The 26,746-nt window shown below is 42.4% G+C and overlaps 1 protein-coding gene across 1 annotated transcript in view; it reads left to right on the forward strand.

Moving 5' to 3' along the window:
- Positions 1–26,746, forward strand: part of SRFBP1 (serum response factor binding protein 1) — a 113,851-nt gene that overhangs the window by 18,483 nt on the left and 68,622 nt on the right. The window contains exon 2 of the mRNA XM_088475087.1: positions 21,591–21,679. Within this exon, the coding sequence (XP_088331213.1) occupies positions 21,591–21,679 (89 nt within the window). The remainder of the gene's footprint in view (positions 1–21,590; positions 21,680–26,746) is intronic.

Consider the following 26,746-nt stretch of genomic DNA (forward strand, 5'->3'; position numbering starts at 1 on the left):
CATAACTACATCCCGTTACAGCATAGGTTTAATATTATCACTCCATCTGCAGATATATTTGCTAGGTGTGTACCAACCTTCAGCCAGCCTACTTTTGTGTGGCTACTATAGATAACTACACTACAATGTATTGTTTAACATTAGCTTGTATGCTCAATGAGCATAGATTGCTAAAACAGATAACATATCAAGAAATTCATAGACTACTAGACAAATTATATGAAAGAAAAGCATATAATGTGAAACTCACGCTAACATACAGCAATCAACATAATCCTTCCTGCATGGAAGTCCTGTATTTATACTGTGTAGTCTTTATATACTCCAATGTCTTGGGAGCTCTTATGTGAAATTGGGTCCATCATGAGTAAAGTGGATATAAAGTTGCTATACTATACTCCCAATGAGAAGGAAGTCTGCCATGAAACCCAGTGAATTTTTTATTTTTTTGTATATACTGTGTATATATATATTTTTTTTTAAAGATTCACATCGCTTTACAATAACATGTAAAGGTAGGCGCAATGGATTTGATCCTGTGGTGAGGGCAAAGCAAAAAAGAAAGTAACTGTGCACTTTGGCAAATCCTTGCTGCACTGTAGTTGGGGCAGATTTAAAATGTGCAGTAAGGTTCGTGTCCAAACTCAAATGTAAATTGCAGTGTAAAAATAAAGCTGTCCAGCATTTGTGGGCTACATCAAAAGCAGCCAGTATTTAACCTGCATGCAAAAAAATATAAATGCATTTGCACCCTGTGGAGTGCAATATGTCCAGGTACATTACTTGCTCAGTGGGCAGTTTATATGATATCTGACAAACATATAAGTTGTACACACTGGGCCTGATTGAGACCCGCTCGCAAGCAGGTCGATGGTGGCCCAGTGCGCATGCGCACGACGGAGCCGGCTCCGTCGTGCGCATGCGCGAGACCCGGATAGCGACGGGCAATCCGTCGCTCCGGGTCTCGTACCAAAGGGGGCGTGCTGTCGATGTTGAGTGACAGCACGCCCCCTTTGGTGGCGGGCTGGGGGCGTGGCTGCCCAGACGGAGCCGTTCCCATGGGAACGCCTACCGTCTTGTGGTAGGGTCTCATTGCCGCAAGCACTCTAGGGCTTGCGGCAATGAGACCCTACCACAAGGGTCTCGTCGCAAGCCCGATGGTCTTGACCATCGCGACCATCTTCCTGGTCGCTCGCTATAGCTGTGGGTGGTCACCCACAGCTATGTGAGCGGCCAGGAGGCCGCTCTAAAAAACAAGAAGGCCGGCCCTGATTCAGAGCGAGCGCTCTGTCAGAGCGTCCGGCTCTGAATCAGGCCCACTGTTCCATACTAGCCGGACTGATTGCTACTTGTTTTCACAGTGTTTTCACAGTGTATGCTGATACTAGCTATCACTCTGGCATGCTTTATACCCTATGGCTTATGCACTACAAGTGATTTTGTGTTCATTTGTTGACTATGGACTATTGGTCTGTGCATGTATTGTATTTCCTGTGTTTCAGGGCTACTTAATATTTATTAACATTTAAGAGCACAGCAAAGTTTGTTGTGCTTTACAATTGGGAATAAATCAGTAATAGAACAAGCGAAAAATTACAGACAAACAAAGAGGTAAGAGGGCCCTGCTTGCAGACTTGCTTATTATGTTACATATAAAACTTTGTTCGTGCTGTTTTGAAATCAAAGTATAATTATATTCTCTTAATTTGGTAACTCTTTGGTATACAGTACACCATTGCAGTGTTTATAACCTAGTTAAGCCATAGCCCATATCAAACTCATTCGAAACTAGGCATCAATATGATGAAATACATATATACAGCGGGTAAAATAAGTATTGGACACATCAACATTTTTCTCAGTAAATATATTTGTAATGGGGCTATTGTAATTACATTTTCACAAAATGTCAGGAACAACCCATGCAGTCCACACATGCAAAGAAATCAAACCACAGATGTCAATAAATTAAGTTATGTGTAATAATGTGAAATGACACAGGGAAAAAGTATTGAACACGTTTACTGAAATGTATTTAATACTTCGTGCAAAAGCCTTTGTTGGTAATTACAGCTTCAAGACGCCTCCTGTATGGAGAAACTAGTCGCATGCATTGCTCAGGTGTGATTTTGGCCCATTCTTCCACACAAACAGTCTTCAAATCTTGAAGGTTCCGTGGGCCTCTTCTATGAACTCTGATCTTTAGTTCTTTCCATAGATTTTCAATGGATTCAAGTCAGGTGATTGGCTGGGCCATTCTAGCAGCTTTATTTTATTTATCTGAACCCAATTGCATGCAGTTATACCTGTTTTTTTTTTTTTAATAGTTAGCAAATTGCTGTGAGATACAGATGTGTCCAAATACATATTACTTCTGTGCATTATAAGTCACGCTAAACATAATGCGTGAATGTCGCGCAACTCTGTAGCGCCGAGCACACAGAATATAGACATGGCGCATATCATTTTAATCAGCAGGTTGCTTGTGCATCACTTTGTGAATAAGACACATTTGAAGTTACAGAGTCAAGCTACGGCATGGCGTGACTAGAAGGGCTGTTTAATGAGCAAGGAAGTATGGACACATCTGTAAATGTATAAATATCACAATATACGCTTTTCTCGCTATTTCACACAATACATTATATTTAAACAGTTATAAAATAAATACGAAACACTAAAGCGAAAATAAGATCACAGTATCAGATAGTAAAAAAGGCATAAAATGCAAAAATAAAGCCTAAATCGAAAATTGCACCAAAAAGTTACACTGACTGGAACGCATAGCATATGTTTGTTATACTTTTTGCTGTGATTTTGACTATATGCTTTATTGGAATCTTTCGTCCTTTTTTGTGTTCTAAACATACAAAAAGAGAATTTATGCATATACAGCACACTCATATCAGAAAGGTGCATGCTATGGCTATTTTTGTAGATGGGTGACAGCAAATGAGGTTGATTGATCCCAAAGACCTTCTTTCTCACTATGGCCACAGCGCCCTGCGCGAGAATTTTTTTGGTGCACCCCCCACTCCCATGCCGAGGGAGCTGATGGGACTCAGGAGGGAGAAGGCGCAGGCAGGCAGCTGAGAAGGGCTCTGGGGACGAGGAGGGAGGAGTTGCAGGCGGGGATAGAGGGAGAAGGCGCAGACGGGCTGTTGGGTCTGGGAGGGAGAAGGCGCAGGCGGACAGCAGAGAGCTGTGGGAAATTGGGAGTGAGAAGGCGCAGGCGGACAGCAGAGGGCTGTGGGAAATTGGGAGGGAGAAGGCGCAGGCGGACAGCAGAGGGCTGTGGGAAATTGGGAGGTAAAAGGCGCAGGAGGACAGCAGAGAGCTGTGGGAAATTGGGAGTGAGAAGGCGCAGGCGGACAGCAGAGGGCTGTGGGAAATTGGGAGGGAGAAGGCGCAGGCGGACAGCAGAGGGCTGTGGGAAATTGGGAGGTAAAAGGCGCAGGAGGACAGCAGAGAGCTGTGGGAAATTGGGAGGTAAAAGGCGCAGGAGGACAGCAGAGAGCTGTGGGAAATTGGGAGGGAGAAGGCGCAGGAGGACAGCAGAGAGCTGTGGGAAATTGGGAGGGAGAAGGCGCAGGCGGACAGCAGAGGGCTGTGGGAAAATGGGAGGGAGAAGGCACAGGAGGACAGCAGAGGGCTGTGGGAAAATGGGAGGGAGAAGGCACAGGAGGACAGCAGAGGGCTGTGGGAAATTGGGAGGGAGAAGGCACAGGCAGACAGCAGAGGGCTGTGGGAAATTGGGAGGGAGAAGGCACAGGCAGACAGCAGAGAGCTGTGGGAAATTGGGAGGGAGAAGGCACAGGCAGACAGCAGAGGGCTGTGGGAAATTGGGAAGGAGCTGGCGCAGGTGGACAGCAGAGGGCTGTGGGGACTCGGGAGAGAGAAGGCACAGACAGGCAGCGAAGGGCTGTGTGGATTGGGAGTGAGAAGGTGGTCAGAATCTGAAGTGCTGTGGGGAGGAAAGAGGCAGAGCATCCAGCTACTACGGCCCGGCTCGGCCCTGAACCTTAGATGGCTGCTGCACCTCTTTGGGCTGGCATTCCTGTTGGACCGCATTGGTCGAACAGCCCTCAAGCCGGCCCTATTCCATACCTGTACATACTTTGACTGGAAGCAAAAAGGAAATATTTCATGTTTAATCATTTCTAAACCAAATGTGCAGGTTTCAATTTATAAAGGATCTTGTTAAAAAGGAGTTTATTGTAAATGAACTTTGTACTTTTGTGGTATGTGAGCTAGCATTTTTCTGGTCTGCTCTTTCTGTGCTCATTTAAAGGTGTTTAAATTGTCAGTTTATGTAGGAAAAGTGTTCCTATAACATATATAAATGTACATGGAAGTTCCCAGAACACGACAAAAGTTGTGATATTTGAAAAAGCAATTCATTTTTGTCACTACATCTTTTTAATACATCATTATTTGTAACTGATTCACAATGGTTTGCTGTGATTGTTCAGTTGTTGAAATTGGAAAATAGCTAGGAAGCTAACTGACCTTTGTGCAGACTCTAGTCTGTTGTCTGGGTATCGTACTTTCAATAACTAGGCCCACTAATCGCTGATCCTGGTCATATTGACATCTGAGGAACCACTAAAATGGTTTTGTCGCTCCTTATACATATATACAAACTATTTATCAACATACACTTATATATCGCCAACATATTCCACTGCGCTTTACAATTGGGAACAAAACAGTAATAGAACAGTAATAAGACAAGACACTGGTAATATCAGACAAAGGTAAGAGGGACCTGCTCGCAAGCTTACAGACTATAGGACTACTTTCTTTTGATAACATTTATTCCCATAATCTGGTAATGTCAGCAACAGTATATACATTTTAAAAATGTATGTCCTACAATTACTGCTACGAAACCCCACTGCTTAAACATATTACCAAATTAATATATATAAGAAAGGTGTTTAGATACTTGGCGCTGGTTTTAATGTTAAACCTAGCTAGGTTTAACATTAGAACCAGCGCCAAGAATCTAAACACCTTTCTTATATATATATATATATATATATATATATATATTGTGATTACGTGGGACTAAATGTACCCTAGTTTAGATTCAGGCAGCTGTTGCGTTCTATTGAGCCCGGACAGTTCTCTACTTCTGAAACTGCTATTACTAAATTAAACCTACTGGCCATTAACTAACTTGCAGTTCACATCCTAAGCTTCAGGACGCTGCACGCCATTGATTTCAACTGATTAGGTAAGTGGATTAAGGGATGTGTTTAATGAAATGTAGGGGTATACACAGAGTTGAGCCCTGCAGTTCTACTTTTATATCTGACTGTGGGACATAAATGAGAGTCCCTGTAGTAGAGGAACGGAACTAAGTGTAGTCTTGTTTGATTTGCTAATAACAACAGGTTTAGTATAACGAACTACATTTCAAGTCTCGTAACAAAGTAAATTGAGGTCAACCTGATTTTTCTCCCTGTTGCCCAGTGGTTCCTAAGCTTTCTTGCATTAGGGCACACTAGAGTATCTGCATTTTTTTTCGCACGACCCCTAGGCCAAACGTTTCTTATTGAGAAATTTGAAAAATTATTAAATTGTGCTTTCCAGTCATTCTTAGGTTCCGTTAATATATAGTGTTGCCTTTATATTTGTCCAAGTATTTTATTATTGGCAGCCACCAGTACTGGGTTTGCCTATCACATTGAGTGTAACTCATTTTACTTTGTACTGTACCACCAGCCCATGGCACCCAGTTTGGGAACCACTGTCGTTGCCCATTACAGCTAAAACAAGTAATTGATAGTCTTTGTGGTTTCAGATCTGTTAATGCCTAGAAAGCTTTGTGAGCATTCCATGTAAGTTATTTGGCTGAGTTTTTGCTTATATTATGTTAATACTGTATTTCCAAACACAATAATCTATTTTATAATCCTTGATTCTTTTGGCAAAATATTTCTATGAGAAAGAGACACCAAAAAGCTTTATTTACTTTTCCAGCTTATTTAGCATCATGTGATGAGAGGTAAATTGTTTACCATTCTAATTCTTCATGAAAAGTTTGAGCTAGATTTTGCAAAAGGAAAGCAAATGAAAATAATTTTAGTGGTAAATATCTGCAAAGAATATCTTTATGCTTAAAGAATAACTCTATATGCTTTAGCTAAGTGAGCATAGATGATTTTACTGGTCAGTATGTGACACAACTATACAATTGTCAGGTCGTTCTTTTGATTTTTGTGCTGTTTATTATTCATCCGATTCGTCCGGGCCATATCGGACGAAAGGTGCCGTGTGTATACACATTTGACCTTTCTTGCGAATTTCGACCAGCAGCAGCTGGTCTGTGGTCAACGCAATTACACCATGCTAGGCAGAGGCGTATCTATAATGGGTGTGTGGGTAACACTGGCCCCTGGGTCCAGGGGGGCCCCACACTGCACACCCTGCACCCATAATATTACTTACCTCTCCGGAGTCCCACTTCGGTGCGGGGTCCGGCGCTGTAAAACGACTGGAAAATGGCTGCGGCGGCCATTTTCCTGTCGTTTGCGCATTTTCCCGGTGATCTGTGCATATATTATAGACTCTGGGCACACTCTAGTGCCCAGAGTCTATAACTCCGGCGCTGGCCGCGCACCGCTCAGTGCGCTGCCGGGCTATATACAGCAGCAATTTTGATTCTGCAAACATATAGTGGATGTCCCTCATATAGTCCCATGACAACAGTACATCCCATGTCAACATCCCGGCCTGTTTCCTTGTGTTGTATTGCTGTTCTGGCCTGGTCCTATATGCCCGACATATGCCACTATATATTTGCAGCAAACGGAAATGTGTGTGGAAATTTGCATGGTACCTCATATAATTAATATGAACGTGTAAAGTTCTTTTATGCGGGCCATACACTGGGCGATTTGAAAACGTACAACACCTCGGTACGTTTTCAAATTCAGCCCGATGCATCGCATCGTAAATAGTAAACGATGCATCTTTCAAGATGCTTCGGTTACCTATTTAACAGCATGACGAATCACAGATCTTATGGTTTTTCCATAAGATCTACGATACTGATGTACGACGGCGGGGACGCGCATCGCCGTCGTACAGCATGCCAAACCACACACTATGTGAACGATTGATTGTTGCGATCGATCAAAATCGTGCACATTGTCTAAAAAAATCTTACCATGTATGGGCCGCCTAAACCATATTTTTTGGAAACACATGTGATTTGACTTAATTAGTACCTCAGTCAATTTGATTTAACCACCTGTGCTCAACCATGGATATTTCTAAAACCTGTACTGTTGGGAAGACATGAGGACCACTTTTGGGAACCTCGGCCATAGGTCTTCAAACAATGAACAATAGCTTGCCACGACTCAACCATTGATGGGAATTGAAATGAAAAAATGATGAAATGTAAAAAGCAGTGGTTACATTACCAAATATGAATTTTTATATTTTTATGACACAACCATCTCTGCTCATCAAGTAGGGGACACCTGCTGCTACAAAGGAAGCTGTCGAGACACCATCTCCTAACCAGTTTACACAACCTGGCTTATCCTTCAGAAAGGGAAAGAGGGCCACGTAACACTGAGGTCATGGCTTGCTGCAATTTGGAGTCTTCAAACCGGCTCATGGCAGGACGAGATGGACCTAGTGGGAGCAACCATTGGCAAGAAAATTAGGAGAATGGATCCCAAGAACAGGGCAGTCCAGAGAGGATTGTGAATGAGGTCCTATATAGGAGAAACAGAGGTGAACTGACCCAATACACAGGTTAATAATAAACAGGTTAACAATAAACGGAAATTGGCTCCTATGACTAGACAGGAACAGTATAGGCCCATCTGTCATTGCCTTTGTTGACTTCATATCCACAGAGGCACTAACACAATTTGATAAGACGGTCTGCTACCCCTCCTGTTACATATAACCGCCCACCAACAAAAGTTGCTACAATACAAGCATGCTACACTTTGGGAAAACACCATCTTCCATAGACAGTTTGCAATATGAACATTTTTAGTTAACAGCTTCAGTTCATTTTCATTAGTTTAAATATTTATAGTTATGTTTGTTATCTATTTTAATACATGTGGGTGTGTTTTGGTTGTTAATTTAATAAAAAACATAGATTTAATTCTGTGTACTTACTTTCAATTTACCAAGTATTGCTCCTTAAGAACTTAGTGATTCGCCACGTGACTACCCCTTTGTTTTAATTCTTTTTTGAGATGTTGCCATATAAGAAATGTTTGAATTTAACCCTGTAAAGAACCAAAGTAGTTTGCCGCTCACAGATCCGACCCATTTTCAAATGTTTAATCAGTTATGTTTTACACAATTAACTTTATCAGGCGAGATAATACATATTGAGGTGTTATAAAAGATTCTAGTATATCTTCCCTTTCTAAAATTATAGCTAGAATTAGACCCAGTTTAGCTTACAACTGCAGGGTTATTTCAGGTCTCCTATGCATCTGCTTCCACTATGGTATTCCTGGTGTCATCACTTGAGGGATAAAACAAAATATTATAATAAATATCAATGCACAGCAAACCTTTATAAAGACCCAAAGCTCTTTTATGTTTCCTAACTTAAAATTGCATAATTTCTTATTGTCTTATTGTGTTTTTTGCATGTATTATACAATGCTATGTTTTCCCATATTGTAAAGTGTTACTTAAAAACAATGGCACTATATAAACAAATACATAACTTTTGGCCGACCTGTCAACCTATCTGAAAAATTAGTATATACATACTTGCCAATCGTCTGCCCTATGTGCCGGCCTTGACAGCTCAACTGGGCGTGCATTTAAATTACATGCCCAGTTGAGCTGTCAATCACCGCCGGGTCCCTGCAGCATGTCTACGGGGCGGACGGCAGGTCGCCCATGCACTCCACCAGATAGCTGATATATCTTTCAGATATATTGGCCATCTGCTGTGCTGCACAGTATATCGGATATGTATGTGAATGACGTAGTTCAGTGACACATCCGATGGACACAACCGGCAATGACACAGGCAATATATCTATCAGTGTGTACACAGCTTTAGCACGAGAGCTAAATTATCACATAAGAATTGAATTGCCTCTTATCGATCAATCATTGGGGCCGTTACAACTCAGCGAGCTGTCGATAGCGCCGGAAGTGAGCACCCCGAGCTATTAAATTCAGTGCATTGTTAGGGTGACTAAAGGACGACTTCTCACACCCTCCAGAGGGTGCGAGGAGAAATCCGATTAAAGAGCCGGCCGCAAGGCTATTATCTGGCTTAGCGCTGTGCTAACAGCCTTGCGGCCAGCACTTGCTAAACACCCAGGTTAAGTCACAAAAACCAGCATTCTCCGACTTAATTGATTATAGTAGGACTAGAATTGAATAGCTTCGGGACCAACATCCTGGCGCTATCAACATCCCAGTCAATTGAATCGCCCCCATTATTCTTTGTTTATATTACACAATGGAGGTCGCAGACTGGGATCACCATCGTGACCATCGGTGGTGGTTGGTCGTGATGGTGGACAGCGCCGTGCCTCCGGCCAGCTGGGTAAACCTCAGCTTACTCAGACTGGCCGGCTTGCGAACCCAGGACACTGCGTTGATCAACGCAGATCCTGGGCTGGCCACTCCCGGAAAACGGTGCAGACACCCCCCCCATTTCCGGGAATGCCTGAAACACCCCACACCGCCCCTTAAATACCTCTGCCTGTCAATCAGGCAGAGGCATTCAAGGGTCTACGTGCGACTACGCATGACCCATTCTGCACACTCGCAGAATGGGTCCTGCGCTTGCGTCGATGACCTGCAGGTCGCGTTGTGAGTCACTGACCTGTGGACTTGTGTGCGCTGTAGCAGCCAATAACAATCGTCACGTCAGCCTCTCACCAACCAATCACCTTCAAGCAGCGTCTCATTGTCTTCCTTCTTGGGTTTATAGACATTTAATAGGTCACTAATAACCTAAATTATCTGGTGGCTTTGCCTGTGCAAAAAGTGCATTTGTGAATCATTCCCTATTTTCCAGGATCATGAATGGACTTGTACAATAGGTCCTCTGTTGTGAAAGGACCAAATGTTTTCCTTAATGTTAATAAATGATGTTAGAAAGGACAGCAATTTGTAATAGAAAAACAGAAAAGTTGTATGTGCAAACCACATACTTGCCCACTCTCCCTGATCTTCCAGGAGACTTCCAAATATGGGGACAGTCTCCCAGCTCCTGGAAAAGTGGGCAACTCTCCCGCGACCTGTCGGCTTCCACCACTGAGCGGGGCAAGGGGCATGATGAAGAAATTTGCTATAAATCTGCCCCTCACCCAGTGATGCAAAGATAAGAATCACAGCAAAATATCACCGAGGATGCGGCTGCATTGACATAATTGTGACCCCTTCGGCCACCTGAGCCTCCCTCATCACACATACCTCCCAGAGAGGGAATTGCCAAAGTCAGCAAGTATGGCAAAACATCTGCACAGAAATGCTTTGAAAAGTAAACTGGGTTGTGCATTTGTTTATATGCATGGCATACAGATGTGTAATGGGTTGTGTAACGGTGTATACTGTAAGCAGGGCATATACATGTGTGTAATGGGTTGTGTAACTATACTGTAAGCAGGGCATATACATATGTGTGTAATGGGTTGTGTAACTATACTGTATGCAGGGCATACAGATAAGTGTGTTATTGGTTGTGTAACTATGTATATGTGCATGGTATACAGATAAGTGTGTAATTGGTTGTGTAATTATGTATATGCATGGCGTACAGATAAGTGATTGTGTTATGTATATGTGCAGGGCATACAGATAAGTGTGTAATTGGTTGTGTAATATATAAATATATATATATGTGCAGGGCGTACAGATAAGTGTGTAATTGATTGTGTAATTATGTATGTATATATATATATGTGCAGGGCGTACAGATAAGTGTGTAATTGGTTGTGTAATTATGTATATATATGTGCAGGGCGTACAGATAAGTGTGTAGTTGGTTGTGTAATTATGTATATGCATGGCATACAGATAAGTGTGTAATTGGTTGTGTAATTATGTATATGCATGGCATACAGATAAGTGTGTAATTGGTTGTGTAATTATGTATATGCATGGCATACAGATGTGTCCTCAGCCAAAATATGTCCTACTCCCTGCATATTTTGACTGTTTTGTAAATGACCATCACAGTGTGCTACATACATATCAAATAATGGAGATGACATCTGGATGACTTTAAAACTGTTTATGGACACTTAAGGAGTCTGTTAGTGGGGTACAAGTCTGTGTTTCTAGCTCCTAGTGCAGAAAAAGAAATTCAGGTTTCTTGCCAAGTAATTTGTTTTTTCTGCTTTAGTTAGAGATTTCCTGTTTGTTCAGTTGTGGGAATATGAGCAATTGCCAGTATGCTAATGTCTGTTTAATAATTTATTACAACCTTTACGACAACTAATTCATTATGAATTGCAGTAAAGGTGTAGACATAACAAGTGGGTAAGTAGTTTACGTGAGTGCAACATACAGCAGCTGATGATTTTTCATATTCAACTTAAGCATTAAGGTAATCTTAACTAGGTGGCTGCCAATTACCGGTCTGGTATTTTATTGGAAGTACAGTAGTAGTGATTTGCACTCTTTTGCGCTTAGGACTTTATAAGGGTCACTTACCATCCTGTGCTCGGGCATCATGTTTTCACTAATGTCTAAAGCTGCCCACACACATAGCGATGTGCTCACGATGAGCCTATGTGTACGATTTCCCTTGAAACTCTCGCCGGCAGCTTTGCACACGATCTGCACACGATTTGGTGTCCAATCTTCATACGATCTCTCCTGCATCCAGACTTTCACAGTGCATCACTTTCCTAGATTGTCTGATCTGCCCTACAGCATGGCAGATCTGACAATGCGATGTGCGACCAGCGGGGACTCGCATCGTGATCGTGAGTGGGAACTCACTATTTACTCAGGATTTGTCCATATTTTACATGATCTGTCGTTCCAATGTGTCTGAATCGGCCAGATTGTGTAAAATATCGCCATGTGTGTGGGCACCTTAAACTGCAAATGAATATTAATGTCCCATTTGTCTGACCTTTTTTTTTTTTTTTTTTAACAACTACATTTGTCATAACCACAAGTACACTCCATTCTTTTAGACCCTAAAGGTTATTGTATGGAGACTAAAGGCTACTTTATTATTTATTGGCACTATACATAGCACTACATACAGCTATAGAGAGAATACCTGATCATCAGTCCCTTGCCCAGTGAAACTTACAGATACCACACCCACACACATTTTGTCAGATGCCAATGCAAACTTTGGGAAAATATACACACTCCATACAAATAAGACCCTGGTCAGGATTGAAACCATGACCCCAGTTAGTTCCATAGTTCTTTATTTTCTATTACAGTATATTGTATACAGATATGTCCTCATACACTGTTGTCACAATCTTACCACACAGCCCTTCTTGGTGCGCCATGTCCGATGCAACTCTGCTTGAGCTCGGATGTGCGTCTTAGGCCCGTATTCAACTTGAAGCTTTAAGTCCGGATCCACGTTAAGATGACGTCATTATCGCCTGTTTTGCTCTTACCCTCAAAGGTAGTCTGTGTCAAAAAAACTTAAGGACACCCCAAAAATTGGGCGAAAAAAAAAATTTTGGGGTACAAAGTTAAAAACTAGTGAACTTGACTCTGGGGGGGTCCCCAAGTATGCCCCAGGTGTTTTTTTGATTGCAGGTGTTTGCGGCAGGTGGATTTTTCACCATTTTTTTAACTTCACTTTTTCAACTTTAAATATGCTGACCCCCATTTTCAAGTACCCCAAATTTGCTGGGATAAGATATTTTCTGGAAAAAATACTCCTAAATACTATTCTGCACCACTTATACAAAACCGCAATTTAGCAGCTATTGAGCCCATTTAAAAACACCCAAATACCTTCAGCAAGCCAAATCGGGGGGTACCATAGTGAACCCCCATGTCAGAGCATCATTTGGGGGGTGACAGGCTGATTTCCCCAAAAATGACAGTACTTTCCGCTTGTTATAGTATCGCCGGGTGCCGTGTACACGTACTTTCAAATTGAATATGGGGTAAAGCGTGCACGCGCGCTTTATTTTAACGCCTACAAAACTGGCGAAGTCGGCGTTAAGTCCGTACCGCGTTAACTTAACGCGGCTCGGCTCAAATTGAATACGGCTCTTAGTCGCACAAACCAAACAGTCGGATGCAACAAGCCCCTTAACGAGACTGCCCTGATAAATTTGATATGTGACACTTGTACATCTGTGTGCGAATGAGTCTGACTCTGTATGTGGAGTACTATGATGTAGTGGCCACAGTTTTTTTTCACGCCAAGTTCCGTTGTTCGACTCTATACATATATAAAACTAATGCCTGTGTGGTCTAAGGTTGCAGCCCAGCGTCTCTGGTATAGGTTGAGTGGTGTTTCACTGCGTCTATTGTGTCAATAAGATGCATATTTAAAGAAAAGGCCGCTGTGCTACCCTGCTCTGCGCGGCTCCCTAATGCTCGGCATCTCGCACCGCGTGGCGTATTATGGCTTGTATGAGGATACATTTGTATTTCCTGGCTGATGAAAGCTATCCAAGTTTCAAATGCTCTTAATATTTATAAACTTAGAAGATGTTTGAGCAAGGAATTAAGTCACATACTATGGGCAAATGTTTGCTTGTGTTGGAGTATAACCAATTCTTTATAATGGAGTATTTTTATGTGTAGTAATAGATGAGCTAAAAGTATTCCTTCAAACACATCTGGGAATTCCATTCTAAAAGATGGGACCACAATAATAATTCTAGTGGTATTGGCAAATCCTGGGAGCATCGCCATATGTGGCAACACAAAGGGCCTGATTCAGAGTTGGGAATAGAGAGAGATATCTCTCTCAACTGTGAACCTGAACAAACCATATTGCAATGCAAGGGGTGTAAATACATTAAAAAAAAATTACATGTGGGGTAAATACTGGCTGGTTTTGCATGTAGCCCACAAATACTGCACAGCTTTATTATTACTCTCTAATTTAGATGTCAGTTTGGACACACTCCTCCCAAATCTAAATGTCTCTGCACATTTTAAATCTGCCTCACCTGCAGTGCAGCATGGTTTCACCAACATGATCAGTTGAGGGATATCTCTCTCTCTATTCCCAAGTCTGAATCAGGCCCAGAGTGTGTGGCCAGGCGGGTGAATCAAATAAAGAAATGAACCTAATTTGTAGGTAAGCATGTACATTTAGTGGGCCAGTGTTCTCCATTCGCTTCATTTTGGGTGGTTTGTAAATGGCCATCCAATATGCTGAAAACATTGCAGAAATTGGAGATAACATCTGGATGACTTTAACATTTTATGGCCACTTACTGTTGGTAAGTCACTTGTATATTCCTAACTCATAAGGGAATCTGAATTTTATAGAATGTGTATAATGACTACACCCACTATTTTATCATTTATCTGACATCACTGTGGTTTTAGAAGTCTCAACACAAGCTGTCTGTATTGTGTCTTTAAAAATCAAGTGAATTATGTGGTTGGGGTGTAGTCCATATGCCACATCCCCCTTCAATTGAAGTTCCCTTGGATAAACATTCATGAGCCTGGAGTCCTTATTTGCAAGTAAAATAAGGTGTAGGTAGGACCGTTCTTCCACTCATTGGGGCTGATACAGAGCTGAATGTACGTCTATTTGCAGAGCGTATCTTGCGTATTTTGCCAGACTTGCGTTCAACTCTGCATCAATCCCATTGACTCCAATGGTCTAAAGAATTTAACTTCTTGGCATATTGCTAACATTACGTTAGTATTACAGGTTGAGTCTCCCATATCCAAAATGCTTGGGACCAGGGGTATTTTGGATATCGGAATATTCCGTATTTTGGAATAATTGCATATTATAATGAAATGTCTTGGAAATGGGACCCAAATATACACACACAATGCATTTATGTGTTATATACACCTTATACACACAGCCTGCAGGTCATTTTAGACAAACTTTTTTTGATGCACAAAATTATAAAAAATATTTTGTACATACATGAAATTCATTTATTTTTCATATACACCTTATACACACAGCCTGAAGGTTATTTTATACAATCTTTTTAATAATTTGTGCCTTAGACAAAGTTTATGTACATTAAACCATCAAAAATCAAAGGTTTCATTATCTCAGTCATGCTGAAAATATTCCGTATTTTGGAATATTCCGTATTTCGGAATATTTGGATATGGGAGACTCAACCTGTATTGTGTTTGCACATTGTATATTATTCATTTTGAAATGTATGGCTGATATTTAATTTGCCAAATATAAATAAGGGATATGTCTGCTTTCATTATGTTAGCAGAAGTGTGTAAATGAATATAGGCCACTGTGTAGAAGTATGTATGCGTTACTGGACATTTTTAAATACATATTCTGTTTTTAGATTTTTTTATTTTCCTGTTTATTCATAATGCTCACATTGATGATTGTCCTAGACCTGGCAGTATTACTGATTCTGGTGCATAGCAAAGGTGGAACACTGTATGAGGAGTGACAATATGAATGTACCCGTTATATTTCCCAGAGACTTGGCACCAATACATTTAAATATTACTAATTTTGCTGCTGTTTTTTTAATTTTGTATAGTGTTTTCTTTCTTCGTGTATGCCTATGTGAGGAAATCTGCTTTTTCTCTATGTACAGTACTTTGTATACATTTAAAGAAGAAAATTAAGTGATTATAAAAACCACAAAAGGAGTACAGTATACATGATCGCAAAATACGCGCTATAGGCAATGAGGGAGTAGTTTTTTTTTTTTTCTTTAAATGACCGGGTCCTGCAGGACGTGCTATGTGTGCACTGCAGCAGCCGGGCCAATGATATGCTAAGATTCTCCCCCACCAATCAGCGCGGGCGGCAGCATCATCTCCTCCAAACGGTCACGTGGTGCCACTGGGCGCTCTCTCTCTCTCCCCCCCCCCCTCAGCGATAGTCAGCTCCTGTGCCTGTGACACCCTGCTCGCGCCACGCAGCACTGGCTGTCATAAGACTCTGTGCCCCAGGCCTCCATGCTGAGGTGTGTAGCTAAATGATGCCGGGTCCCCCCTTCTCCTCCCGGGACTGATCCTCTTCTGTAAGAATCACCTGGAATGTGAGCAGCTGCTGCCCGGTGCTTATGGGCTCTGAGTCTTCCCTCTGCTGCCAGTGTGTGGTGGGAGCTTTCTGTGTGGTGCCAGAGTGCTCCCAGTGTGTAGTGGGAGCCTTCTTTATGGTGCCAGTGTGCTTGTTGGGACTCATCTGTTTGGTGACAGGGTGCTGCCAGTGTCCACTGGGTTCCCTCTGTGTAGTACCAGTGTGTGTTTGGTCACTTCTGTGCAGTGCCAGGGTGGTGCCATTGTGTTTTGGGACCCTTTTGTGTGGGGCCAGTGTATGGTGGGGCCCTCTTGTGCAGTGCCATGGTGGTGCCATTGTATGGTTAGACCCTTCTGTGCAGTGTCATTGTGTTTTCAGACACTTCTTTGAGGTGGGGCCCTTCTGTGTGGTGCCAGGGTGCTGCAAATGTTTGCTGGGACCCTACTGTGCAACAGTGCCAGGGTGCTGCCAGTGTGTGTTGGGAACCTTCTGTCCAATGCCAGTGAAAGACCCTTACCCTCTCCGTGCCCACACTACTGCACCAGCTGTGAATTGTTTTGACCCAAATGAGCTATAACATAACAATGCATTCACAATATGTTTACTATTAGGATTGTCTTGAAATGTCAGCCATGTGTTTATTTCATTATTATGTTATTTCTAAATCATATTTGCAAGATCCTCGTCAGGTCCGTGTGAAATTTACTAAGGATTGCAGGGAGCCATATTATTTATTTTTTAACTGTTACTCATGCCCTTTTTCCCCTGCCACAATAACCCGGGTTATTGCCGTGTCTACTTGGATCGATGCAAAAAGGTCCTTTAAAAAATAACCCCGGTCGAGTGAGCCGGGAATCTGTCATTGGTCGCTACCATGGTCAAACCCAGGAAATACCGTACAGTGTAAATGGTGCAACCCAGCACACGCAAAAAAGCCATTAATTTGGAGCTTCAGTGAGCAGTCACCACCCACTCTTGTATGACTTTATCTTTGCGAGCCTGAAAAAGGCCATTTCTAATGAACTACAGTATACAGGTTTTGCAGGGCTGACTCGGATTTAGTGTAAACAGGGCCTGCCCTGTAATAATCGGGGTCCAAGGTGCAGTGTAAACAGGATCTGACACGGATTTTTGGTGGAAAAGGGTAACACATACCTATTCCCCATTTTCCATGTTGCACCCGCCCTTGTAGATATCCCGGCAAGGGTCTAAAGACAGGCGTCGATATGCCGACGCCTACCATTAGACATACACCGGGACCCCGACGCCCGGCATCCCGATCGAAGGGACGCTGAGCACAGATAGCCGCGGGAGGGGGGGGGGAGAGTTAGGTTTAGGGTTCCCGGGGGGGGACTTAGTGTCAGGCACCCCTCCGGGGGACTTGGATTTAGGCGGCGGGGAGGAAAGGGGGGTTAGGTTTTTATGCACTTAGAGAGGGGATTAGGGTTAGGCACTGGGAGGGGGAAGGTTAGGGGGTAGAATTAGGTTATAGAATACTTACCTTGGACGATCGGGATTTCCTCCTCTGCCGGGATGCCGCTGTCGGGATTCCAACCGCCGGGCATGGGTCCGGCGGTAAATCATACCGATTCCTTCATAAGCTGGTCAAAGACTGCTGAATGTAAGCATTCATGTAAGCTTTTTATACTTTGTGTGGATTCTACTCACGTGATTATCTATGGAGGAGCCCCCTCTTTGGATTTTGAGACAGTAAAAATAAAGAAACCTTGATATGCTGATTACCACACTTACTATGTGAGCATTCTAGTAAGGTTCTCATTGGCTCATCTCCACCTGTTTTTTTCTAAACTTGCCGAGGGATCACTTAATCTTGGATTCTGGAAAGATCTTAGGACTCACTTTTTAATTTACTTGAGCACATTAGGGGTGCAAATGGTTATAAGCATTTATGCCACTCCTTTTTGTCTTTTTTGCTTTCTATGCTCTCTGAGGATATGTCCTAAGGAACAACTAGAGAATTGATATCATGAAAAGGACTATAAGCTGTGTTGAATCCTGAGAAATGTGTTTTATATGTGTATAACATTGATAATTCAATTTGCATATTCTTTATTGCTCGTCAAACTTTGCGCCAACAGTATGAAATTTTTGTTATTTAATTTGTAATTTGTGGAGACTTAGGTGGTTCTCTTTTTTCCCTTAGTGGCTGCCTGGTTTTACATTTACGCCTTGAGAAATCCTTTATTTCTTTATACAAGAGATACAAACCTATTCGCCTTTATTGATTCCTACCTATCTATACACTCTAAAATGTCGCTATTTAGCGTTGTAGGTCGCACAAGAAATAATTACTCTTCAGACTTTGATTGTGTTTCCAAAGCACAAAAAGATATTATTCACCAATAAGCAGATATTTACATGCTGTGATCTAAATACAATTAGCGCAAACAAATTATACAATCACAAGGCAGGGTCTCTGGATCCAGATTTCCGGCATCAAAGGTGAAGCCTCTGTCAACGGAAAGAATATGATGACTGACTAGCAGGTTCAGGGAGCTTGCAGAGATAGGCAATACAATAGAACAAGTTGGCATAATCCCATTGGTTCTTCTTCCTGGTTCTTCTGTTACAATACAGTTCATAGGTCAGTTTGTAAGATCACAGTCCAGCCTCCAACAGCTCTTTGTGTCCATTTTCCCGCTGAATAAGTCTAAACTGGCTGCATTACAGAGTACATTTTAATGCCTATCTCTCTATCCATAATTTGCAGACGCATGTTGTGATTTCCCCACCAATGGAACCGGAAGTCTGCAAATAAACAGTAGTTTAGAATAGCACCATGCACGGTCTGCTTATCATATACTAAGCCTGAGATCTTAAAATACTTAATAATGAATAAAACCTTGAATATTAACCTTAATGCTAGGGAACCTTTTTATGTAAGTGTGCAATGTGTAAGTGTAAGAATATTGCGTAGTTTCGCTAATATTTGTGGTGCGTTTGTGTTTTGTGCTTTGATAATATTTGTTTTATTTAATGTGTGTATGCATGTAAGTCTATGTGTGTGTGTTATGCAATTCAGTGTATTTATGATGGATTTAATATATATACAATCCATTTCTAACATATTTAAAACTACAGTGCAAGTTGTTACAAGCAGCTAGGTTCACTTTCAAGTAGGGTGGAGACCTCCAGCTGACTGCCGTTGCCACTTCGTCTGATAGCTAATCCAAAGGTTTTCCTCTGCCTATTTAGAATACACTTGTCAGTACTTCTTAAGCAAACCTCCGACCATTGTTTTCTAACTTCTCTTTCAGACAAATTCAATTGTGCATATCAGTGTCTGGGTTATATTTCAATTGCCACAGCCATACTTGTCTGCATGCGGGGCTTCTCAATTTATAGTAGTGGTCCATATACAGTGCCCCCAGTAGTGGTCCCCCTATGCAGTGCCCCCAGTAGTGGTCACGACGTCTCTCCCATCACTCACTGCGGGAGCCAGAAGGCGGAGCTCATGAGTGAGCTACAGCCCGGCTCCCTCCGGGGTGGCGGCGGTGTGCTTGTTACTGTGTAGTGCGGACCACTCTCACTGCGGTCCGCACTACACTTAAATACCGTGGGGCCCGGGGGACACTGGCGGCGGGTGCAGCAGCGCTGTTGGATGCAGGCGGCTATGGGCCCCGGTGCAAGGCATCGGCTGCACCGCCGCTAGTTCCGCCACTGATTACATCTTTTCTGTTTTACTAATACCTACAAATTTAAATAATGTATTTCTATTATATGATGCGCTTGAAACATGAAATGAAACGAGCCTGTGTGACATTACCAGTAATTGTGGAATTTTAACATTTAAAGAAATGAATCGGTCATCTACATGTTTATATGTGTTATGTGAAACCTATTATTTAAGGCGTATAAATGTTATCTTAGATTAATGAAGCCAGCCATAATACTGTGGTTACAAAGTGTATACACTCCTCGCTTCCAAGCTGTTTTCAGCACTTTATTGTAGCTGTGGTCATCTTAATAAATTGATGTTGATTTGGTGGATTATTTTGTGAATCTAATACTAATGTATGAAGAAATGATTAACGTGTTACAATTCTGCAAACTACAAGAATGTGTGGGATTTGAATTCTTTAACGTTTCTCCCCTTATGCTCCCCCGCCCACCATTCATTACTGAGTAAATGGTATGCTCATTGGAAACAGAAGTACATGACACGCATGTGCAATTATGTATTTAGATATTTTAATTGGGGTCATGAGACCTTTAATATTTTGTGATTATGGTTCAGCTCCATGAAATAAGCCATTATGCAGCAGAGAGTAGCTGTGAATTGGATTCCTTGCGATAGTAATGTGTTATGACTTTGTTACCAGCGTGTCAGCAGACATTATATGTTGTCATGCGTGCCTATCTTATTACAGGTGTGTCCTCATATGCCTAGCCTCAATACGCCATGCGGTGCGAGACGCCTGGTGCCAGTGAGCCACCAGGTCCCGTGCTACTCAACTTGCGCAAAGTCTTTTTTGCGCCTTTTCCACCCGAAAATCATGTTAATTGTGACAAAGCACTTCATGAGACTGCATCAATTATTTTGATATGCGACACTTGTATATCTGAGCAACTAAATCTGTTTACGAAGCACAATGGACCTTGGCGTGGAAATAAGCCACGGCCGCTGCATCGTAGCACTTCGTATACAGATTTGAAAAGCCACGTGCCGCAATCCGAAGGGGGCTGGTATGCCAAGATGGGCTATCTGGCGGTAATGCAACATTAGTGTATGAGGACACATCTGTATGAAGAATGTCTCACAGGTAACGAGTTCATGATGCACTGATACCGTTTATAATATAAGCCACTATTTCATAAAACGAATGGTTAATGCAGCTACAGTAATATATCTTTCTGTAAAGTATAATGTTACATACACAAGACTATAACTTCAAACATTTATGGCTCATTTCATAGCACCTAGTAAATACAAGTGAAAAGCTTCAAAAATAGATTACATTATGATATGAAGGTATTCCAAAGTTCAAAAATACAAAGTAAGCAGAATAATAAAAAAAAATCCTGAAAGTTTTTTTTAAAGGCTTCTAAAACTCAGCAAACATGCAGTAAGCACATATTTCATTGAACATCTTTAAAATGTGTGCATTTGACAAACTTTCTTGTAATTTAAGCAACAAAACTATTTGAATGCTGGCATTTGCATCATTAAAGGGCCCATATACTGTACATCTAAGGCCTTGATTTCCGGCTCTGCTGATCATCTACCATTGCCAGTTTTGGGTCGGGATCGGAAAATCTGTATTTTTCAACATGTTCGATGTTCCTGATCTCCCGGCCCTCCGTCGGGTTAACTGCAGCGATAGCCCCTTTGCTTCTGTACTAAAAACAATGTTCCATTTTCTCATGTTTGTGATTTATTTATTTTTTTTTGCTTCTACAGGTAGTCAAGATGCGGAAAGATGTGAAGAGGGTGAAAGTTCTAACAATTCGCAAGCTTACACGGCACATTGCAAAACTTAAGTCGAAAAAGTTAGTTACTTTGTTTATGGATTATACTCGTATCTATTGTATGAAAGCATAGTAGGTATGTTTGCATAAGAACTATGCTGTAAGGAGACTAAGGCCCGTATTCAATTAGGGAGCGAAAATGCTGGACTTTTCGCTCCACATCGGAGCTTTTCTGGGGATAAAGTATAGGGTGCGTGCCCGCTTTATCCATGTATTCAATTTAAATGAGCAAAAACGGGACCCGGCGAATTTGGATCTACGAGAAAAAACAGGAATTTTCAGGAAATGTGCCTGGGACCCCCTAAAGATGTCCACACATGGGGGATCACTATGGGTTTTGCCTGCAGAAGAAAGTCTGGGTTTGAAATAGCCGGTGCAGGTTTTTCCGATGCAGAAGAGCACTTAGGGGTTTTTTTTTCACTTTTTGAAGTGGTCCCATCAAATTTGAGGTACATGAAATTGGGTACTAGCATATTTTTAAGTCCCTAAACTCATTATTAAAAAATTCTGCAGAAATGCACCTGCCGTTAATAGCCTATTCTAGAAAACACCTGCCGCATACTTGCAGAACACCCCTGAACCTATTTAGCTCTTTTTAAACACTGTTTCCCCTTTTTTTTTTTTTTACCCCAAATTTTTAATTTTTGGGGAATGTCCCTATTTTTTTTTTTTTTTTTTTAATTTTTTGACACAGTTCGTTTTTAGGGGCTATTCCCAGGGGTGCAGACTATTTTTTTTAAGCCTGCACCCCTAAACCCCAATTCTGCCCTTTTTTTCGCCATGTAAAACATGGTGAAAAGTTATCCCCGAAAAGTCTTTGAAACTGAATACGGGGATAATTGAAATAGGCGAAAATTATGCCGATTCCTACTTTTCGCAGCCTAATTGAATACCCCCCTTAGTAATATTTTATTAGATTAAGTGGTTAGATAAGTTTCAATAACATTAATTAGACTTGTGTAAAATAAATGAAGAATATGTAACCAAGCTATACATTTTTAACTCTGTGTTTATTTAAATGTTTTGTAAAATGTTCCATATTTATTATAAATATTAAAATCTATCTTTAGTGTGAACATGTCATATGTTGACCATTTTTATTGAATGTGTCAACCATTTAACCCTTTCAACCTAAATACATGTCTACAGAATGATGGTCATGACCATGTGAACCATTTCAATATCGACATTCCGAACCAGTCAGGTCGACCTTTATACGGTCAACTTTTTATACCACACCTAGGAAAAATAGTTGATGAAGAGAAAACACAAAGGAGGAATCTTGGTTTTGGAGTACAGGTTGAGTCTCCCATATCCAAATATTCCGAAATACGGAATATTCCGAATTACGGAATAATTTTGGCATGACTGAGATAATAAAACCTTTGATTTTTGATGGCTCAATGTACACAAACTTTGTCTAAGGCACAAATTATTAAAAATATGGTATAAAATTACCTTCAGGCTGTGTGTATAGGGTGTAAATGAAACATAAATTTATTTCTTGTATGTACACAAACTTTGCTTGAGCCACAAAATTATTGAAAATATTGTATAAAATGAGCTGCAGGCTATGTGTATAAGGTGCATATAACACATATATGCATTCTGTGTGTATATTGGGGTCCCATTCCCAAGATATTTCATTATGATATGCAATTATTCCAAAATACGGAATATTCCATTATCCAAAATACCCCTGGTCCCAAGCATTTTGGATATGGGAGACTCAACCTGTAATAGTCAATGCCCACCATTAAATGTTTTGGGGCCCATGCATCTGTGATCGATTGCCTCAATTCCCTGTTCTGTCGGTTTTGGGGAATCTGGGATCTCTAACATTTTGGAAAGCCTCGATTCACCAGTCATGACCAAAATATTATCAGGATTTTAACATGCTGTTTTTTCCCGATCCACTGGCTGGACAGAGTTTTTGATCAGTGTTGGCAGAACGGGGAATCAGGCCATAGATGTATGGCCCACATTACTAGTTACACAGGATGTGATGCAGTTGCACTACAAGTAAAGCATCTGGCCCAGATGGCATCCATCCATGTGTGCTTAAACAACTAATGGTCTATTTATTAAGTGCTTTACTAATTTCTTCTTCAGGGACCATAGGAGGATCCACAGAGATATCATGGGGGAGGGGGGTGTGTGGCTGGAGTGATCCAGGCACCAAACAGTTAAGCTTTAGCTCCCAGGATGCATCGGTCCTCCTCCACATATACCCCGCCCCCAGCCACAGGCAGACAGTTTTTCGTTTGGTGCTGGACAGGATCAGTCACACCTTTGATAACAGGGGGACTGCTTTAGCAGTCCCAAGCTGTTAATTTTGAGTTATGTTCTTTTACTTTTACTACAGAACCAGCAGTACTAGGCGTCCTAATGGATGCCTGTGCTGCTGCTCCATCTACTTCCACTGGCGCTGCCAGTGGGGCTTGGCTAGCGGTGCCACTGGGGACCCAGGCCTGCAGTCAGGCAGCGGAGACGCAGGTAATTGGCAGTCCTTACCTCCGGTGGTGGAAACATGCCGGAGGGCGCTGCAGTGGGGCGACATGTTCGTCCGCTCACCCACTAGACTACTGGAGCTTGGGACTGTGGCAGCGGCTATTTTTTTTTTACGAGGCCAGCGCACCCAGGGGTTATAAGCTCTCCCCCAGCCCAGACGTCGATCCCTCATTAAGATCTTTTCCGCTACTGGTCTGCTCCTCCTACTCTACTCCCTATATGAGATGCTCAATAACTATTATTCAGTGCTGAAGCTGCTGGTCTCAAGAGGTTTGGGTCCAGTCTCCCTGTATACCTCTCCCCAGGGGCCAGGTTATACAGTGCTCAAATCCTACCAACCTATTTGCTTGTGTAGTTGATTCAGAGCCCATTGTAATTCTGTTTATATGTATGTAACTTGAGCTAGCTCTGCTGTGGTGATACACTTTAACTTTCTGACTGTCAGTTATTCCTATCACTGCTGTTTCTCCTTCAGCTACCAGGTGTGTAGGGGGTTCAATAGTAATTTACTTGTACTTGTGAAGGCTGTCACTTTGCATTGTTAGCTTAACACTTATTGTGTGCTATTTGCTGCCTTTGTCTTCTGTAGACAAGGATAAAGGAGTCTGATGTCCCTGTGCTGGTTACATGCAAATCTTGTCTTGTGGGCTTGTCCCTTCAGGATTCTATACAGGATAGTTTGTGTACTAATTGTTATAGATTTACTAACCACACTACCAACCACGGTATAAGAGCCACCCTGGGTGTCCTCCTTATACCAGGTTATGACGCAGCTAGTGGATCGTTGGCTCGACAAATCCCGGGGGCCAGGTCGCCATGGCTACCAAATTTTGCTGCCTGGCTACTAGATTTTGCAGTGAGGGAGGAAGCAGATACTCATCAGCTCCGGCAGAGATTCGTGCCTATAGTATTGCGATGTTCATATCATGCACAGGAGTGCATATGCTGAGTGTCACCTGTGGTGACTGCTGTGCCTCTGTCCGTCCCGGCCTGCGCTGACGACTCCTCTCCATCTTGGCCTGCTCTGATCCCTGCCATCTGTCCCAGTCTACGCTGATCCTCCTGTACATCCCGGCTGTCTACGGGCTCCTATCTCAAGCTGCATAGAGCTCTCTGGTAGTAGGGTCTATGGTGTGACCACGAGGCGAGGGGGGTTTTGTTGTACTTTCTGGCAACTTTATTCTATGTGAAATGTGGTCCTTTATTACTGGAGGGAGGAGCATGGGAGCTGTGCAGAGCAGTGAGGTGGCCTCCATTTTACTGTATCCATTCAACTGTGACCATTTTGTGGACTAGTATAGTGTGTATAACAGTTGCATAAAATACAGAGCTGTGCTACTCACTCACTTTTTTGGGGGGGACGGGGAACGGTGGTCTGGCTCCTACACTTTCATCCTGGCTCCTAGATTTTAGAAAAAATTGTCAAGCCCTGGTTTATCAACTCCCATGCTGCCTCCTACTATGGGCTACCCACAGCTGTTACAACCTACAATGTCTGTACCCCCTATGCAGTCACCTTGGATGGATGTTTATCCCCATCAGAATATGGCTCAAATGTCTGCCGCCTCTCAGCAAAAGTTTCAGGCGGGCAGACCATTAGCCACCAAAGCACATAGGCAAACTGTATTATCCTCTCTCCACATCCGTCTTTCGGAGTCGGGCACATCATCTGAGGAGGCAGATGACGCACAAGGTTCTCTCTCCGATTCACACTCAGATGAGAAGCACCGTCAATCAACAGTGGATGTTCCTGCTTTAGTCAGGGCGGTTAAATTAATCCTGAATATAGAGAATGATGAACCGGCCCCTAAACTTAAAACCCTGTTGTTTAAACGTCAGAAGGTGGTTAAGGCTGAATTCCCTCAATCAGAACAGTTCACTGAGCTCATGGGAGAAGCTTGGGGTACTCCTGGCAAGCGATTCCAGGTCCCAAAGAGACTAGCGTCTTTTTACCCTCTCCCAACTAATTAGTGTACTAAGTGGGAAGTCCCTCCCACTGTTGATTTGCATGTGGCATGCTTAGTTAGAAAACTCTATGCTGCCATTACCGTCTACATCCTCCCTTAAGGAAACCACTGATAGAAAGCTAAAAACTTGTCTAAAGTCAGTCTATTCGCTTTCTGGCGCTATCACTAGGCCAGCTATGGCTGCGGCCTGGCTGGCTAAGGCTATCGAAGGATGGGCAGGGGCACTGGAAGAGAGCCTGCCATTAGACACTACCAGGGAACAACTGGCATATATCTCCCAATATCCAGGAAGCGGCCTCTTATTTGGGACAATCTGCGTTTGATACTGGACTCCTTGCTCTCAGGCATCTGCTGCTTTGGTAGTCGCACACCGAGTCCTTTGGCTACGGTTCTGGAAGGCGGACCTGGGATCCAAGAAGGCACTTAAATCTTTATCCATCTCTGGAGACATGCTGTTCGGCAAGGAATTGGACAAGATTGTGGCTACCGTGGCAGCCTCTAAATCTGACTTTCTGCCATCAGCAACTGCCTCTAAGCCCAGGCTGTCGTCTTATTGGTCCTTTCGCCCCCAGGGTAAGGCAAGAGGACAGTTTTTTCCCAGGCAGTCTAA

This window comes from Taudactylus pleione, unplaced genomic scaffold, assembly GCF_031769625.1.
Source record: "Taudactylus pleione unplaced genomic scaffold, aTauple2 ptg000162l, whole genome shotgun sequence".
Classification (NCBI taxonomy): Eukaryota; Metazoa; Chordata; class Amphibia; order Anura; family Myobatrachidae; genus Taudactylus; species Taudactylus pleione.